This window comes from Bactrocera oleae, chromosome 2, assembly GCF_042242935.1.
Source record: "Bactrocera oleae isolate idBacOlea1 chromosome 2, idBacOlea1, whole genome shotgun sequence".
Taxonomy (NCBI): Eukaryota; Metazoa; Arthropoda; class Insecta; order Diptera; family Tephritidae; genus Bactrocera; species Bactrocera oleae.
Genome location: NC_091536.1, coordinates 1717190 through 1734478, shown reverse-complemented (window position 1 = coordinate 1734478; position 17289 = coordinate 1717190). Strand labels below are relative to the sequence as shown.

General features: G+C 37.8%; 1 protein-coding gene across 1 annotated transcript; it reads left to right on the top strand.

Annotated features, from left to right (window-relative positions):
• Nucleotides 1–6182: 6182 nt before the first annotated feature.
• Nucleotides 6183–16392, top strand: corto (centrosomal and chromosomal factor corto). Its single transcript, XM_014242369.3, has one exon. The coding sequence runs from the start codon at nt 8668–8670 to the stop codon at nt 10675–10677; it is 2010 nt and encodes a 669-aa protein (XP_014097844.1). The 5' UTR covers nt 6183–8667; the 3' UTR covers nt 10678–16392.
• The last annotated feature ends 897 nt before the right edge of the window (nt 16393–17289 follow it).

The following is a 17289-nucleotide window of genomic DNA, read 5'->3' as shown; positions in this document are numbered from 1 at the left end:
ACTATGTATGTATGCTTGTGTCTGTTTGGCTTTTTTTTTACTTTTGTTGTAACAAAGCCGCGGGAGACGGGAAGGTCATCCACAATGGCAATAGCCAAATACGGAAGTAGACATTTTCACTCAAACTAAAAGGAAATATACTCAATCTGCTACCACTCAGCACCACAGTCATGCCTCTCTCGTGTGTCTCTCTCTATTCAGCAAACATAACTTACCTCTCTCTGATGCTCACGTGCATGTAACAACATTCGATTGCGCAATTTCCTCCCTGTACTTCCGAGTTCAATTCGGCTTCTCCGGCTCTCCGCGTAAATTCACAACAAATCAGTTTAAAAAAATCACCTGGAGAGAGGCTGGTTAACACACCTCCTTGGAATGCCGCTGAGAGCTTCGTAATGTTTTAGGAACCAACCAGACGAGTAAAACAGCTGATTCACAACGCTTAGGCGTTTATTATTGCTGTAGTAAATCTATAAAAAAAAAACCTAAAGCTATATAGATATACATATATGTACTACAACAACAGTAATAAAAGGTGAAATAACTGCAGCAAGTAATTGACGACCATGAGAGCCATCGTAGCTGAGTCCCCGGCTGCTGCTACTGGGGCTGAGCGTCGAATGAGTAATAATACTCAATAAAATTAAACAAAATAGTCACACATGCGAAGATTGCCGACGACAATATTGCTGCACAGACAGGCGGGTTAATGAGTGCACGCTCGCGCTTATGTCGGCTGCAGCTTATCGTTATACGCTGCTATGGCAACGACCTTCCCATTTCGATGTATTGAGTGGCGATTTGGATTAGTTTGAAGTCATTTTAGTACAAAGATTGCACACAAACACGGACACCACTCGCGTATAACGGCCTGTAGATATGATTGTGACTGGCGAATTGGCATTGGTTTGTTAGAAGTGTGTGCATGCTCGTGTGGGTGGGCTAATATTTGGGTGGCTGCAAGATGCTACATATTATATTATGGTTTTTATATTTTTATTTTTTTTTAATTTATTTTTTTATGGGGAAGCATTGAAAGCCTTAGTGCGGAACTTTTATTCGCTAATCTCAATTCAATTCAATACTTCGATGGAGTAACAAAATACTCTAATTAAAGCTGCCGCTTCGTTGACAAATTTCCATTGACCAGAGCACTGAAGGGACTTTTCTCTTAAACTATCTCAGCTTTTAAGCTGCAACCAAAAGTAACAATATGAGAATCCTATATTTTTTTCTTTTTTTAATAAAAAATTTTAACAATGAATCATTTTAATGTTAATCATTGCAAAAAAATATCCCACTTTTCAGCAGCCAAAAATCAAATAACGTCTACACTGTTACCAAGTAGGTACCGTTATTTTTGTTTGGCACTATAGTCAAAATGTATTTTTGGTAAGCGATTTTCAGTGTGCGGTAGTAGTTATAGCATAAAAATTGTGAATAATAACCGTCTCAAGATTTACAGGTTCTGGTAGTCAAATATTGGCAAGAGAATAAAAGTACTCCCGAAATAGGCAATATGTATTAAAAAAAGAACATACTATTGTTCAGTACATTATTGCTAACTTCCAAAAGATTGGTGGAGTGGGAAGATTTAATTTTAGTGGAACGCCAAAAAAAAAATTTGCCCACCCCAGACTGAAAGTAAAGTTGCTCGGAATATCAAGGAACACCACAAAATATCCGCTGTCGCTAATGCCAAGGATGTGGAGGAAGAGTAACATTGTTTTCACTGCAGGAATTATGGACTACGAGGCAATATTAAAAATAATTTAGCTCCGACAGCAGCTAAACTCAATTTAAATGGTGGCTACTGCTTTATTCAGAATAACGGCGCGAAGCATTCTGCTTTAGTGGTAAAATAATAGTTGTTGTCTAACTAGGAAAAAGTTCGAATACATCCTCATTAGTGTCCAGACCTCAATCCCATTGAACAGCTTTGGGTCTAAGTGGTGACGAAATTACAAGAGGGCAAAGTTAGTTGCCTCCTGAACTTACACAAAATTTGATGCTTTCTATGAATAACAGACTGCAAACCATGATAGAGATTAAAGGAGCACATACAAAGTATTAATTTTCTTTAAAGAGTGTTAAAATGTAAATTCATGCAAACTATACAAGTTTTTTTTTTGGTCTTCGAAAAAAGAGTTATTTGGGATTTTTTAAATTTTTGGAGAGAATCGGATTTTTCAAAATAAATTTTAATTACATTATGAAAATTAATAAAACGGGGTTTCCTTACTTTTTGCGGCAACTCAAAAATTTAATAGTTTAGGAAATAAGTCACTTTTTTTGGTTCACTGTATATAAGTGCTGCAAATTTTTCACCATGAAATTATCGCCGAGTGTAGGTTTTAGGTCATCGGCTTTTCGACTCGATATATACATACATATATACTTCAGTTGCGGCTTTGAAGTAATCTCACACTTCCCTATGGTAAGCGTTATCTTTTATTCCACTTTCCTAGGCTTATGAGCAGGACTTCTCTTTTATGAGGATCGCGTATTTCTCACAGAGTCTAAAATATGTTTGCCCATTTTTCACATCCAGGATAATCAGTGCGTAATATTTTTTATTTTTTTGCTACTTGCTGCACATTTTCCAGTGTCAACGACATTGTTTAATGCGTCAATGGTGGCTATCTGTTTCATAAGGCCATATAGTCCGACGGCTTCAAGGATTGCTAAGTCTGAGCGATTTCTTTTTATTTGCCAATAGTGGCGAACATGCACAGAGGTTGATATGATGAAGATTTTCCGGGTGACAGTTTTGGATTAGAGAGTGGACAGCGTTGTACATTTTTTGCTTTTAAAGTTATGGCTTCCTTTAAAGCTCTGTTTGGTATGCCATCTATTTCCTTTTTTCTTCTCTTACTAACAGTGGTGGCTTTTCATCTTCGCTTTGTGAATTAGCATAGGAAAGCTTCCAGCTCGGATAGATGAAACTTCAGCAATAATAGCCATGTGGTCACTGTTCGTGAATATGTCCGACAACGTCCACTTAATGTGTCTTGTAAAACCATAATTTAGCTGATCCAAAAATGCAACATTTTGTAAAAATTCTTAGTTTAAATAAATATTAAAGATAACAATAATAATTTAAGAGTTGTTAGGAATTGAATTACAAAAGGAAAATCGGTTTATCTCCATATAAAATTAGTACAAAGTATTTCAGGAACAGATTCTGGCTTTAAAGAAAAATAAAAAATTAAGATAAGTTTAAATTTGTAGGCTAGTGAATAAAAATTTTGACGTCGAGCTTGCTTACTCGACGGCCGGCCAAATAGTCATTCCTTCCAGCAACTTTTTTATGGGTTTTCCGTTAATATAAATGTTTGAAGTTGTAGTGTGACTGAGAACAGCTCTACAAAACCAAATAACCGTATAATAATAAAAAAAATTAAATAGAATAAGACAAATATTAAAATGTTCATTAAATATTTACGATTCTCGCACCTTTTCATATTCAAATGCGCACTTAGGGAACTTGAAATGTGGATAAAACCCGACATCTGAAGTATGCATAAATTGTTTTCTTAGTATTTATGTTTTTCGCAAGTACACGACAAATATATGTATATCTATTTCAGGGGTGTTTATTTTCTTATACCCTGAACACGGTACGTATATATTGGATTTACCACGATTTTTGTGACACCCAAAAGAAAACGTCGGTGACTCTATTATATATAAATTATCAGCACGACGAACTGAGTCGATTTAGCCACATCCGTTCGTTCGTCCGACACTCTGTATATACGCGAACTAGTACCTCACTTTTTTAGATATTGTTGTGAATTTTTGCACAAGTTCTTTTCTCCCCAAGCAGCTGTTAATTTGTCGGAACCGCCAATATCGGACCATTGTGGCGTATAGCTGCCATACAAACTGAACCATCGAAATTAAGTGCTTGTATGGAAAACCTTTTTATTCGACGGGATATCTGCACGACATTTGGCAGAGATTATTATACAAGGCAGGCAGAAAGTAATATTCATTAATTTTGTATAGCATTTTTTTTTAAATTTTATTGCTTATTGGTACCATGAGCATTGTGAGATTGTTATATTGAAGAATGAGAATAAATATAAGTACGGTACTGCAGTGCCGACGGCATTACTTAACTAACGTACATATATTATATGCTTACAGTATGTTATGAGTTAAAAATATATTAAACAAACCTTGAATTTTGGCAAAGGAAATTCTTTCCTCAATACGAGGTTAGTTCAAAAAGTATCGCGAATTTTGTATTTCTTAAGAAAGTGTTTATTATTCATGAATTTTTTTTTGTCCCTTTCAAAGTAATCACCAATAGATGTGTAAAATAGGCAGCAATTGGAAATTACTCACTTCACACTTTTAATTTGAGTCGATAATTTTAAACATGTCAACATAGGTTCCCTAAGCAAGTATACTAAGCTCCATTGGTTCTATTGATTTTATGTATAAACAAATCCGAAATTCTTTTCCGATCTGTGAACTAATAATAACTGCATTTTATATTGCAGCATTTTAGTTGACTGAGGAATGTTTGGCAAGGCTAATCTTTGCTTTACTGTACATAATAATGAGATATAACAACACCTAGAAAACCATTGATTGATGGCTCCATATTCTCATACGTACCAGTTTGAGATGTATTTTAGCACACTGCAACGGTGTTAGAAAACCTTTTGCTATATACATACATGTACATCTTAACATGGAGGAATTTTTTTTTTAATTTTTAGTAATTTTCATTTTATAAAGAGCTTTACATGAAAAACCTCCTTTGGCATATAGGATTAAATTTAAAATTATATATGCAAGTTTATATTAGAATGCCTTCCTTGGCGTGCTGTAAATGCTGTATGGATTTTTTCCTGGATTTCCAGTGCTGAATCGATTTTTGGGGCTACAGCCTTTTTCAGCCCTTTCTTCCAGTATTTAAATAAGTATGTGTGGGTTAGTGCTGCTGTATGACACTAACAAAATCATCCGCTGACAATCTGAATTAGGAACCACCCATTGGTAGATAAGTATATATAGTATATTTGAAGATTTTCTGCTATAATATATATATATTTATTAATTTTTACGAAGCTGTATGTAGGTTGAATATGAATATCTGTACATATTTATATATATATATTTATATGCACATAGGGCACCAAATATGTGGCATTCCCGTTACACGGAACTTTATTCAGTTCAAATATAATATCTTAAAACTAGCTGGTGTAGAAATCCACGAAAAATCGCAGTGGCAAATTGAGTCTGCGATTTTTAAAGGCGAGAGCCGTCGCAGTGCATGTGTGAGAGCGCGATAGCAACATTGGCTTTAGAAAGGAACAGCGCTAGCAAAACAAATCAAAACACAAATCATGTGCACATGTTGACACCGCATTTAACGCAGCAACAAAGTTAGCAGAACACTACATCCGCGCAGCCAAATACATCTGTCAGTGTGTGCGTGCGTGCAGAACTAACACAAACGAAACTAAAGTAAATGCAATAAAAAACATGGCAGCGCCACCAACAAATTAATGAAGCCCTTCAGTCGTTGACGTTGTTTGGCTATAGCCGTCGCAGGCGTAGTGGTTCCAGAGCACACCAGTAACGCTCATCGTCACCGGCATGTTTGTTGGGCCAACCATTATGCCATGGAATTGAGTGAGTGAGCGAATATGAGAAAGAGCGAAGTAAGTCGTGCCCATATACCGGCATACAGCCGCACTCGCTGGTGATGTTCATGCAACAAACAACAATTTCTCAAATGTAAAGATGGCTGCCGCAATGGCTGAATTGGTAAAAATGGAATATGAAATACCACTGAAATAGGTATGCATGCATGTAGGATTGCACGTCTAAACTCCAAGCATTTGAAGAGCACGACAAAGCGGAATAAGCAGCAAAAGCATATATTGGTGTCTTGTATTGGTGGGGGCTATAGTAATGGCGGTAGTGTAACGGTGGTAGTTATTAAGAAAGCGACCGCCGGCCGTCGCATGCAATTGGTTCATGTAGATGCGCTTCCGTTCTCACGATTAGAAAGGAAGTGCGCGCTCATCTCAGGCAGCCATTAAAACAGCTGTTTTGTTGAAGAGCGTCTACACGCGCCCATCATTTATGTATGTTTGATGAAGTATTTATTTTGAGAAGAGTGAATATACATTCGAGACTCCGACGTTCAGAGAGACTAACGTATTCAGCGCATCTACTCAAAATCTCCCAACATGTGGAAAATTTTGTCTCAGCTGTTGGCGTCAGCTGCGCTTTGCTAAAGGCCAGCGGCACAATCATCTATTCTGCAGGCCGTAGCTTATTGGTGTCACAGTCGGTTGAGAGAGCTCGTTCGCAAAAGTCAAATTTGATGTAAATTGGAGTGAACGCGTCGCGACGTTGAAGAGCTCAGAAAATTATCAAAACATTACAAAGCCAAAAACTAGAACTTAATGTACGATATTTTTCTATAATTAATTTGGATTATAAGCGAAAACGACTTACATTAGTTAAGTAACAAGAAAACAAAAAAACAAAATTGTGATAAAAAAAAGCAAAGCGAGTAACTCTGAAGTGAAAATTTGAAGAAAATCAGCAAAACACCAAAGTTGTACAGAAAATTTTTGTACGCACACATACATACCATTTGACGTGGGCTGCGAAAAGCAACAGCAAATTCTGACCTCAATACGTTTGTAAGGCCAGACAATAAAAGGGCGTTGTGACTTTATTCCGCTGCCACTTCGCTGACGTTATGCCCTTACAGACTTGAAACGTCGAAGTCAGTGAGAACGTGAACGGCGTAATAATCATTGCAACTGCCCATTTGAACGTATGCGCTAAGAGTTAGTTGTATTGTCGCGCGGTGTGCCCATCAAACGGTACGTCAGTTCGCCCGTCTGTCGGTGGTATATTAATCGTCTATTACGAACTGTGCATGTTTGAAAGAGATAACAAGTCAGCATAACCGTCTTTGAGTGCGTTCTGAACAAACAAATACAAACACCAAAGCAAAGGACTAAGTAGGTATGCATACATACCACCTCTGCGGGTCAATTGTTGTTGGACGCTTAAAAAACGTTAACCAAAAAATTGTAAAGGGAATCGATTGTTCTGCGGCAGTGCCAACAAGAAAATCAGCTGTCGTGGCATAGCAGCCAGTACCCAACTAAGTGCAGACGCGCAAAACTGAGTGAAACCCAAACCACTCAAACTGAGCGCTGAGACGCTGAATAGCAACCACCAACATCAAGTGAAGAACGGAGTGCGAAGAGCCAATTCCTGTAATTGCCGCAGTCGACGGCAATTTTACTGCCACAGAATACTGAGCTCAGAGACAAGGCCGAAAACGAATTCGGAACCATAAACTACCAGCTAGTAAACGAGGGCAGTCATTAAGAATTTTTTTCACTACACTTGGGTTGGTCATAGTAAATAGACGGTCGGTAAAACGGTGAATAAAGAAAAAAACGTTAACGTCTCCGTCACGTAAAACAAATCTAATTAATTCAACATTGCAGTTGCAACTTGACCAAACACACACACGCAAAGATAATTAAATTAAGGCTGATTAATTTTTTGTAAGAAAAAAGACAATTACAAAAGCAAACGTAACTAAATTCAAAGTGTATTTTTAGTTCTTCGTGAGTAAAGACTGATAAAAAGTAACGACAAGGATTATTCCAAAAATACAAGAATACAAAAAATAAAAATTCAATAATAATAGAATAATTAATTATAAGAAGAAAGCGAAGCCAATGCAGTTAAAGCAACAAAAACACATTCACAATTACGGGTTGATAAAATACGTTAAAAATTAAGTAACTAGTTCATGTGAAACTAATATATGTAGAACAAATTACATATAATACGACTAAAATAACCGTAATTCATAGAAAAGTAATTATATATTTCTACCTACTTGCTAAATAAAATACAAGGAAATGATATAACAAAGTAAACAACAGCAACATATGGATTAACGTTCCTGGTATAATTAACAAGAAACACCCCATCTACACAAAAGGATCTGCGCATACCTGCACAGCTCGCGGATTAATATCAGCTAAATATATACATATATAGAGCTGGTGTGAGCTTTGCATTACATCCACAATCATAGTTTCACTGAAAGAAAAGCTCCAAAAGCAACAGTAAATCAAAGAGTATATTGAAAGTGGATTACCATACCGTTTCGATATCACTTTATAGCACCAGCAACAATTTGGATAACCGTCGCTAGTGTCAGTTGTGTATTGTTTGATACGTTTCGAAATTTCATTGAATTATCGTCATTTGAAACACCAGTGCCTGAAGATAAGAAGTGCAAGAAAATAATTGCAAAAATCAAAAGTAAAAATTCTGTGCTCGAAATACATTTCGTGAATATTTCGCAACTCCTTACGCTTTACTATAAAAGAAATAACCCAAACAAGGAAATTAGTGCCAACAAAAACAAAAGCAAAAGCAAACTAAGCAGCAATAAAGTTAGATTGTGTTTGTTAAAATTGAGTCCTTCCATGTGAATTCACCCGCAAAATTGTGAAGAAAGCTAATGTTATAAAATAAAAGAAATTGTGGGCAGTGTTTATAACGAATTCCATGTGAATATAAAAAAGTGGGAAACTTGTGTGTGAGAGCGTCTTTAAGATTGCTAAAATTATTAACGAAAATATTGCCAAAATGACGATGGCAGCGTGCTACGCCAACTATGAAATGTCTTTGCCACATAGCATGTCTACAGCGGCGTTGCTTAGTGCTCAACATCATCACCATAATCACCTCAATCACAGCCATAGTCACCACCAACAGCAACAGCAGTCGCAGCAAACGCATCATCAGCAACAACAGCAAATTTACCATCACACGCAGCAGCAACATCAGCACCACCAGCAGCAACATCTCTCGCAATCATCAAATGTGGCAACGTCGTCGTCGTCCACAACTGTGAACCGTTCAACGTCCATGGCGGCGGCGACGCCGGCTGGCCGAGGTGGTAATGCCTCCACAGTCACACCCGCCGTCGCCGCCACCAACTCAGTTATAAGCAGCACCAATATTGGCAGCGCCAACGTCACCAACAGTCGCAGTAACAGCAGCAGCACCACCAATATTAGTAATGGTCCAACAATGTCAGCTGGTCCAACGGTGGCGATCGTCAGCACCGGCGGCACTGCGACACCACAGAAAGACTATTCCATTCCATTGCATGTAGATTGCAGCGTAGAATATGAATTACCAAATCAACCCAAACCACCGGTAGGCCAACGAGTCGAGCCATTGTTGATGATTCATCCCTGTTACTTTCGTAAAATGGAATCACAACGGCGCAGTCCTTTTGTTAACAATATGCCAGCGTCAGCGCGCAACAGCACTGCGTTGTTGGTGAGTGGCTTAAGTAGCTCCTCATCGTCAGCAACCACGAGTGGTGCTGCGTCATCGGCGGCGAGTACGTCTGGTGCAGCTGTCACTAGCTCATCGACGCGTCGCTCAGCTGCACGTCAATCTCAGGTTATACAGCAACAGCAGCAGCTCCAAACACAGCAACACTTGCAGCAGCATCAAGTAGTTGCGCAATACCAGCAACAGCTGCAGCAGCAACAACTGCGGCAGTCAACACAACAACAGCAACAGTCACAGTTGCAACAGGAGCAACAGCAGCAACTTCAACAGCAACAGATGTCGCAAATGTCGCAACAAGCGCACTATCCAGTGGTGGTGGCGCACCACCATCTGAGCCACCATCAACAACAAACGCAGCAACAGAAAGCGGCGCAACAACAAGCTAGCATTGCCTCATCTGCTCCAACATCCTCCTCCGCCTCAACAGCGGTGTATATTGAGCACGCCAGTGCAGTGAGGAGAGCAGCAGCCGCGGCTGCTGTGCATCACCGTAGTAACCAAAGCCGTGCCGCAAGCGCTGTTGCCAGCAATGCCAGCCAAGTGCATCAGCAACAGCAACTGCAGCGTCCAAGCCAAAGCACAACTGCCTCGATTGCAGCCGTGGCCGCCGCCGCCGCAGCAGCCGCCGTTACCTCTCAAAGCCATCAGAATATTCTAAGCCAGAATGCCTCACAATGGGACCAGTTGGCAGCGATAGCCGCCCGCTCCTCGATGACACCAGTCGCAGCTGCGGCAGCTGTGCACTCCAGCCAAATGTTGGCACCACGCAGCACACCCGCCTTATTCGGCAAAAGTCTGTCCGCCGTAGGCAAACGAGACGCTATGATTTCCGGCGGCGTATACGGTGCCAATGGTGCGTCGGCAGCCAGCAGCGTAGTCACGCATCACAACGGAAAGCAGCAACAACAACAACAACAGCAACAAGTGCATTGTTTGCCCACTGGTGCGATGTGGGCCGATCCGAGCAGCGTAGCGTCTGCCTCAGCAGCCACCTCGTCCACAGCGTCGGCGCTGATAATCGATCGCAGCCCAATGGCAACAGTTCCTAGCAACTATCAGGCTGGGCCTGATACCACCCCGACAATAAGCACACACTACGCACGTGACGAAAAGCTTAGCGGCAAATACCGACAGTACTTGCGGTCGCAGCGCATGCATCCTTATTTGTCGGCGACAACAACGAATGTGGCTGCCGTCGCTGCAGCGGCCAATCTCGGCCAGACATTTCCACAGTTCGCGGCCACGCCATCGTTCCAGCATCTGCAACAGATTTCCTGTTACAATGTATGATCGACATGAAACGCTGACACAGCAGTTGCGGCAACAACAGCCCCCGTAGCAGCAACAGCAACAGCAGTTGTGAAAACTGTCATTGTTCCATCAAGCGATTAAATGCAGTGCAGCTAGCAAATTGCTTCTTATGAACGCTATACGTTTGGGCGTGTGCGCGCCGTTTTACAGCGGGTCTTTGGTTGACGGTGGACAGTTGAAGTGAACAAGTCGCATAGCTTTTGGAGTTAGCCGATTCCATGCAGCACGTATAATGAAGTTGCGGTAGTGTAAATGGTAAAATTATTTGCAAAACAAACTTATGGATTACTTTCAAATGCCAGATAGCGCATTTCGTAACATAAAAGGCAAAAATGCTAAACAAAATTACATAAATACAAAGTATAAGAGGAAAATTAATGTTAGGCGATAGCTGCTAAATTGTTAAATTGATGAAGAACCCATTAGAAAATATTTGGAAATAAGACTACACTATTAGAAAATGCAACACATTGTCGATATTTATGTACCGTAACGTTACGCCATTGACGAATCGAACAGTTGGACGCTTAACGAACACGAAGACGCTTCAACATTATTGTTAAACGCTTGCTATAAAAGCTCTAGGGTAGAACGCATGTGTAGGTGTGTAGGCCCAGGCGGTCCTATTGTCCCGTAGGTATGTTTCGCCGACGGCTCTTGCACCTCTTTAGGCTACTAACACGCATACATACACATGTACGTGTCGATCGTATTAGCTGTTGAGAATGCCGTCGGCATTTTAAATGTAGCCAACGCGTCTTATATTGTACATATGTATTGTATGGCGGTAGGTGTGTGCTCATTCGATTATTTAATGCAGATGCTTTCAATACCTGTACCATGTTACTCCTTTGCGTGCAATGGCGGTGCAACTTAAAATAACATAAATATGCAACAAAGCCAGCTAAGCTTATGGGCCCTCGAGGCAAACAGAAATGAAATATAAAATCGAATTTGTAAGTACTTGCCGTAGCGAATTGCTTAACGATCTAGACGCCCGTTTTCCGTAAAAGTTGCGTAGACAATGTAGGCATACATCCACATACACCAACATGGATATGCGTATGTACATGAGCGTCAGTACTTAATTTGTATTAAGGCTTTATTTATTTGTTTTTCTAAAAATTTTAATTTTGTACTGCTTTATTCACTGTAAATATAATATAATGTAAATATGTATGCGTATTCGTTGTTGGCCAAATCTCATTTGTGGTTTATAGATTAACTCACGAGTTCGCTCGAAAGCGCGTTTATCAGCAGAAACGAATGACCTTCAGTGCTTTCGTTTCATCAGCACTTTCTTGAATTCCTTAATTAATGTGATATTTAATTTAATACACACGCTTATGAAATTCCCAAATTCACAGCGCTATAAATGATATTAGGTAATAGTAATTTAATTTAAAATAGATTAAATAAAAAATAATTATTATTCAAAAATAATATTATGAATGGAAATGTGTTTTGTTTCATATTGTTTTTGGATGTAGATCGGTTGGTGTTCTTCTGTGCGTGTTTGTGTGTGCGTTTAATTTTTCAAAAATTACGCATTCGACGCGATAGCCTATCTGTTCATCGGCTTTCTGTCGTCTTGCGTCGCTCAAATGGCCAGTCGCAGTTTGGTTGTTGTTGTTGCTTGGCCGCTTTGTCTGTCACTGGCGTGTTATAAATAATTACTTTATTTATTTTGTCTATTCATTATGCGCCTTATTTCAATGAGACTGCCCGCATTTGGGTCAGCCACTGAATATATATATTTAAATTAAATATACAAATTTCGGTTTTAAGACTTGACAACGCGCCACACACAAACACATACCCATTTAGCGTACATTGTACCAGCGAGTGGCAGTCTAACGCCTTTTATTTGAATTTATTTTTTAAACTTGCTGTTTTGCATTTCAATTACAAATTTATTTAAAGTCACTGGATTATTATTTAGTTTCGCTTTGTTTCTTGGCTGAGCAAAAATGTTGCTCTTGCTAAATAATAAACCTCGCTTAATTACAAAACGAGGTGGACTTTGTTGCTACATTTCCACTCGTGCATGCAAGTATCTATAATTAATTGTGTCCATATTGTGTACTCAGTGGATTTAATGATACAAATGAACCTCGCAAACATTGTTTTTGGTGGTAGACAGCGCTGGCAACAAAATTAATGATTGAGAAGAGTTTTCCGAGACAAAGGCTATTGCAAAGTGGACGTTCAAGGCCGAGTCGAGCCCAAAGCTGATTCCGAGCAGCGCTGATTACCGCGCGTACTTTGCTATTATACTCGTACATGTGTACTTTTCTTTTCAAATCTGTTCATTTTATTTGCGCTAATGCAAGTGAAAAGAGAAGAAATGCACTCCGCAGATAAATAATATTTTGCTTCCAGCTCTGTGCTATTGAAAAAAAGTCCTTGTGATTTCGGACGGGTTTGGAGCTTATTTGTCGCATTCGTCAGCTTTGCGCTCGTCTCGACTTTCAGTGTCTACTCTGCAGACACCCAAAGTATTGAAACAATAGTGACGTTGATCTTGCTTATGCATAATTCAGGCCTGAAGCTCAGTGACGAACATCGACCAACTTGCTCCAAGACGGTTACGGGAAACACGAACACACATGCATATGCGTTAATTGAACATTACTATGACAAATACTAGCAACAAGGATATATTGAATACAATTAGCACTTAACAAAAGAATATTATTAATTAGCTGCTGAAACATAAATATATACATATATACATACACACGAAGCAATGAGGTAATTAATGTTCCATATAAGCTGTTTTATGAAGCAATAACAATTTACAAATTAATCAATGCATAGGAGAAGCCACAATTAGCTGCGCATGCGCGTATACATACCGCACGTACATATATATGGTATACATATACATACAATATATATTATATACAATAAAATTATTGATTATGCCGCATAGAAGCATGTAAACTTCATATGTATGTGTACAGAGCCATGCATTACGCCAGAAAGCATGTACTTGTAGAACGGAAACATGGCAGCAATAACATATCTAATGTCGGTTGAGCGGAGGAAGCACTTAAGAGTAAATTAAATGGGTTGAAGCGCAGAGCAATGGCAGCTGGCTGCTGATCAGACTGGCCAAAGCGGCAGGTAGCGGGGCAAAAGTTGTAGGATTTTCGTTAAGTCAACATTGAAATGAATGCATTGTTATACATTTACGCGCATTTCAATTGAAAATATTTAAAATTGTTAACGGCGAGGTGTAACCGGTTGAAGGGTTTCGCGGGCAGTAAAAGCAATAAAGTACGATGAACTGCAGGAGACAAAAATCACTTTATCAAATAGACGCATACACATACCATACATGTAGTTGATTGTTTGTAAAGGTGCGAGGGCTGAGGCGAATAAAATTGCTTTTGTTAAATGACGAGGCCTCACAGACCAGATTTAACGTCGCAAACAACACAATTCATTGCCATGAAATTGTACGTTTCACATATAACAATAGACAGGAGACGCCTACAACTGAGTACCGACCGCTTTCATGAATGTTCAGTTTGTCAAACGCTCTTTCGACTTATTCTCTCTGACTTTGTACAACTCCGGTAAAAATTCTTTTACAGCTTACGAGAAACTATTATGTTCAAAAACATAAAAATGTAAATGACAAGTAGACGGAGAACATATACATACATGCTAACGTACATATAATACTTACATACAGGTACATATGTATATGGCTGCCTAAGATATTGTATAATATAAAGTATTACATATTCAAATAGATATCAGTGCTAAAAACTTATTGAAACTAATTATATACATATGGTATATGTACATACATACATACAGTACATACATACATACACATATGCGAGTATGTATATGCGATATGATAGGTACATCTGCCAAGACAGTTATGACAACTATTTAATTTGGGACAAATAAACCGACACAATAAGGACACCCACATCGACTACCGAACCCATGCGAATGAAGGAGCGCTCTGCAGCGCTTCGACAGTACGGCAAACACAGATAACACCAAAAACCACACAATTCATTTATGTCACACAATATTTTCTTTTAAGCGCTTTTAAAATCGCCAAATCGAACTTAAGTCGGAGTGTAGTTAAATTTGTTAAAGTTAACAAATCAACACAACAACTACAGCCGCAGGTAATTGTAGCTAGTGACGTTGCAAGTAAAGTAAAGGAGTAGAACTGAATAAGTAAAAAATAACAAAATAGAAAAAAAAATAACAAATTATATGCATTCACACATACACAAATAGGCACTCATACAAAATAAAAATGTAACGATAATAACTTAGAACTGAATCCAAATGTAATTACTAGCAAAAATGCTAGTGTCGAGCCGAGAACATCTCGCCAACTACCTGTATATGCTATAATATGTATGTATATGTGACGCATTTTGCCCTTCATGAAAAGCGAACTGTTAAACGCATACATACATAAGTAAGTAAGCAAATATACTTATATACATATATCTTAATTTTGTTTTCAAAGTTTCCATACAATATGAATATTTTGAATATGTATGTAAATGCAATGCAAGCCATTATGCATACCAACATAATCATATGCATTTATACATACATACAAACGCTCTTGTTAATCAGCATGCGCAAACATATGTACATATGTATAATTGTGTGTGCTTTTGAATGCCGGCGCATTTGCTTATTTTTAAGTAGAACAAAAACAAAAAATCAGAGACTTTTATGAGGACATCCCAAACAAATACACATACAAACATACATATATTATGTACAAAAAAATAAATATGTATATAAATACACATTAGTAATATCAACAATGGTACAGACTTATGCATATGTAGCATACAAACACACGAAAACATACAAACACGTATAGTTTCATAAATTAAATGTGATAGTAGTTTTATATTGATTATTCATTAATTGATTAATGAAGCGAACATTTTCGTTTCAGCTATGTTATTATTGTAATTTTTAATTTTCTATTTAAATCATTAATTATTTCATTATGTACAATAAAAATATATCATTATTATTGTTCTCATTAAATGTATAGGAGTATTATTATGAGTTCGATATGTAAAAATGTAGAATACCTTTGTTGCGAACCTGTAAATTACATACGTATGTCAATGTAAACACATACAGACATTGTAAAACATAAATATTATATACATACATATATGTATATATATAAGTATATAGCAACCTATAGTAAAGGCGTAAGTTTGTTTGTAATGTAGAAAAGCAAAACGCTTTAAATAAAGCTAACGGAAAGCATGAAGAAAAAAAAATAGTAAAAAGAAAAATGTATGGAAAAACCGAAGAAAATACATAAAGAATAACAATAATAATAACTAAACATTAATAAATTTGTAGCATATTTAAAAATTACAATGATACAAGGAATTATTATTATATAATCACTCACACACAAAATCAACAACAATTACATACATACATATTAACAGCAAAACAAGCTATATATACAAATACAAACGAACATGCATACATATATGAATATACATAACTTAACAATGCAGGAAATTTAAGAAAGCGGAAATAGCGAAATGAGCCGAAAGAAACCTAAAAACAACAGTTGAAAACTAGAAAGAAGCAGGAATTATTTAGAAAAACAACAACAATAAAATAAAAGAATACTAAATTGATTTGATCAAAACATTACAAAAACTGTCTTTGATTTATTTGCCAAGGCTTTAGCGGCTACAGCTTGTATGAACTCAGCGCCATCTTCTTATCATTTTGGTATGCTCCCTTTGTTTGGGAAAGGTAAAAACTTTTTTTTAGCAATGCCGTTGACAAACTCACCCTCCGTCAGCAGTGCACTTATGGTTTATATAATATATGAGTTAGAAGCAATGAACTTATAATCCGTCGGTTATAATCCGATTCCATGCATATTCACACTGTCGGTAGGGGTTCCGACAGGATTTGTACTTATATGGCATTTTATAAGTTTTCGATTAATGGCGTTTTGTGGGCGTGCCAATGGTTCGATTACGCCTATCTATGAACTCGTTCTCACTTTTTTACTAAGGAACACCTGATTTTTACTCAAGTTATCGCTTCCACAGGCAGACAGACAGACAGTCAACCGGATTTCAACTCGTCTCGTAATCCTGTTCATTCATATATATTTAACTCTATATCTCACTCGATTAGCTTTAGGTGATACAAACAACCGTTTGGTGAAAAAAACTAGTATAATCTGTAGCAACATGTAAGTATATATAAAAAGGAATGTGAATATTTCTTACTCACCATAATTCCTCCACGACTATTGGTTTGGAGAATAAAAAGTATAGGTTTGCGAATGTTAGAGATTTGGAACTGAATTGAATCCATAAATTGCATGTTTCGCTTCGACTGAATTCTCGACATTGCTTTCAAGCGAATTTTAATTTTCAAACCATAAATTATGACGAGGTCGATGAAAATGTGTATGCTATAAATGTACATATGCGTATATGTATGTATTTAATCTAATTTGAAAACCATAAAAAAAAAATTTCAAAGTTGATTACTCCAGCTAGCGAGCTTTGTACCGTCTAACGAACTTTTAATAAA

Bases quoted from the DNA above. Each gene is read 5' to 3' on its own strand.
- corto (XM_014242369.3), top strand. From the start codon at position 8,668: ATGACGATGGCAGCGTGCTACGCCAACTATGAAATGTCTTTGCCACAT.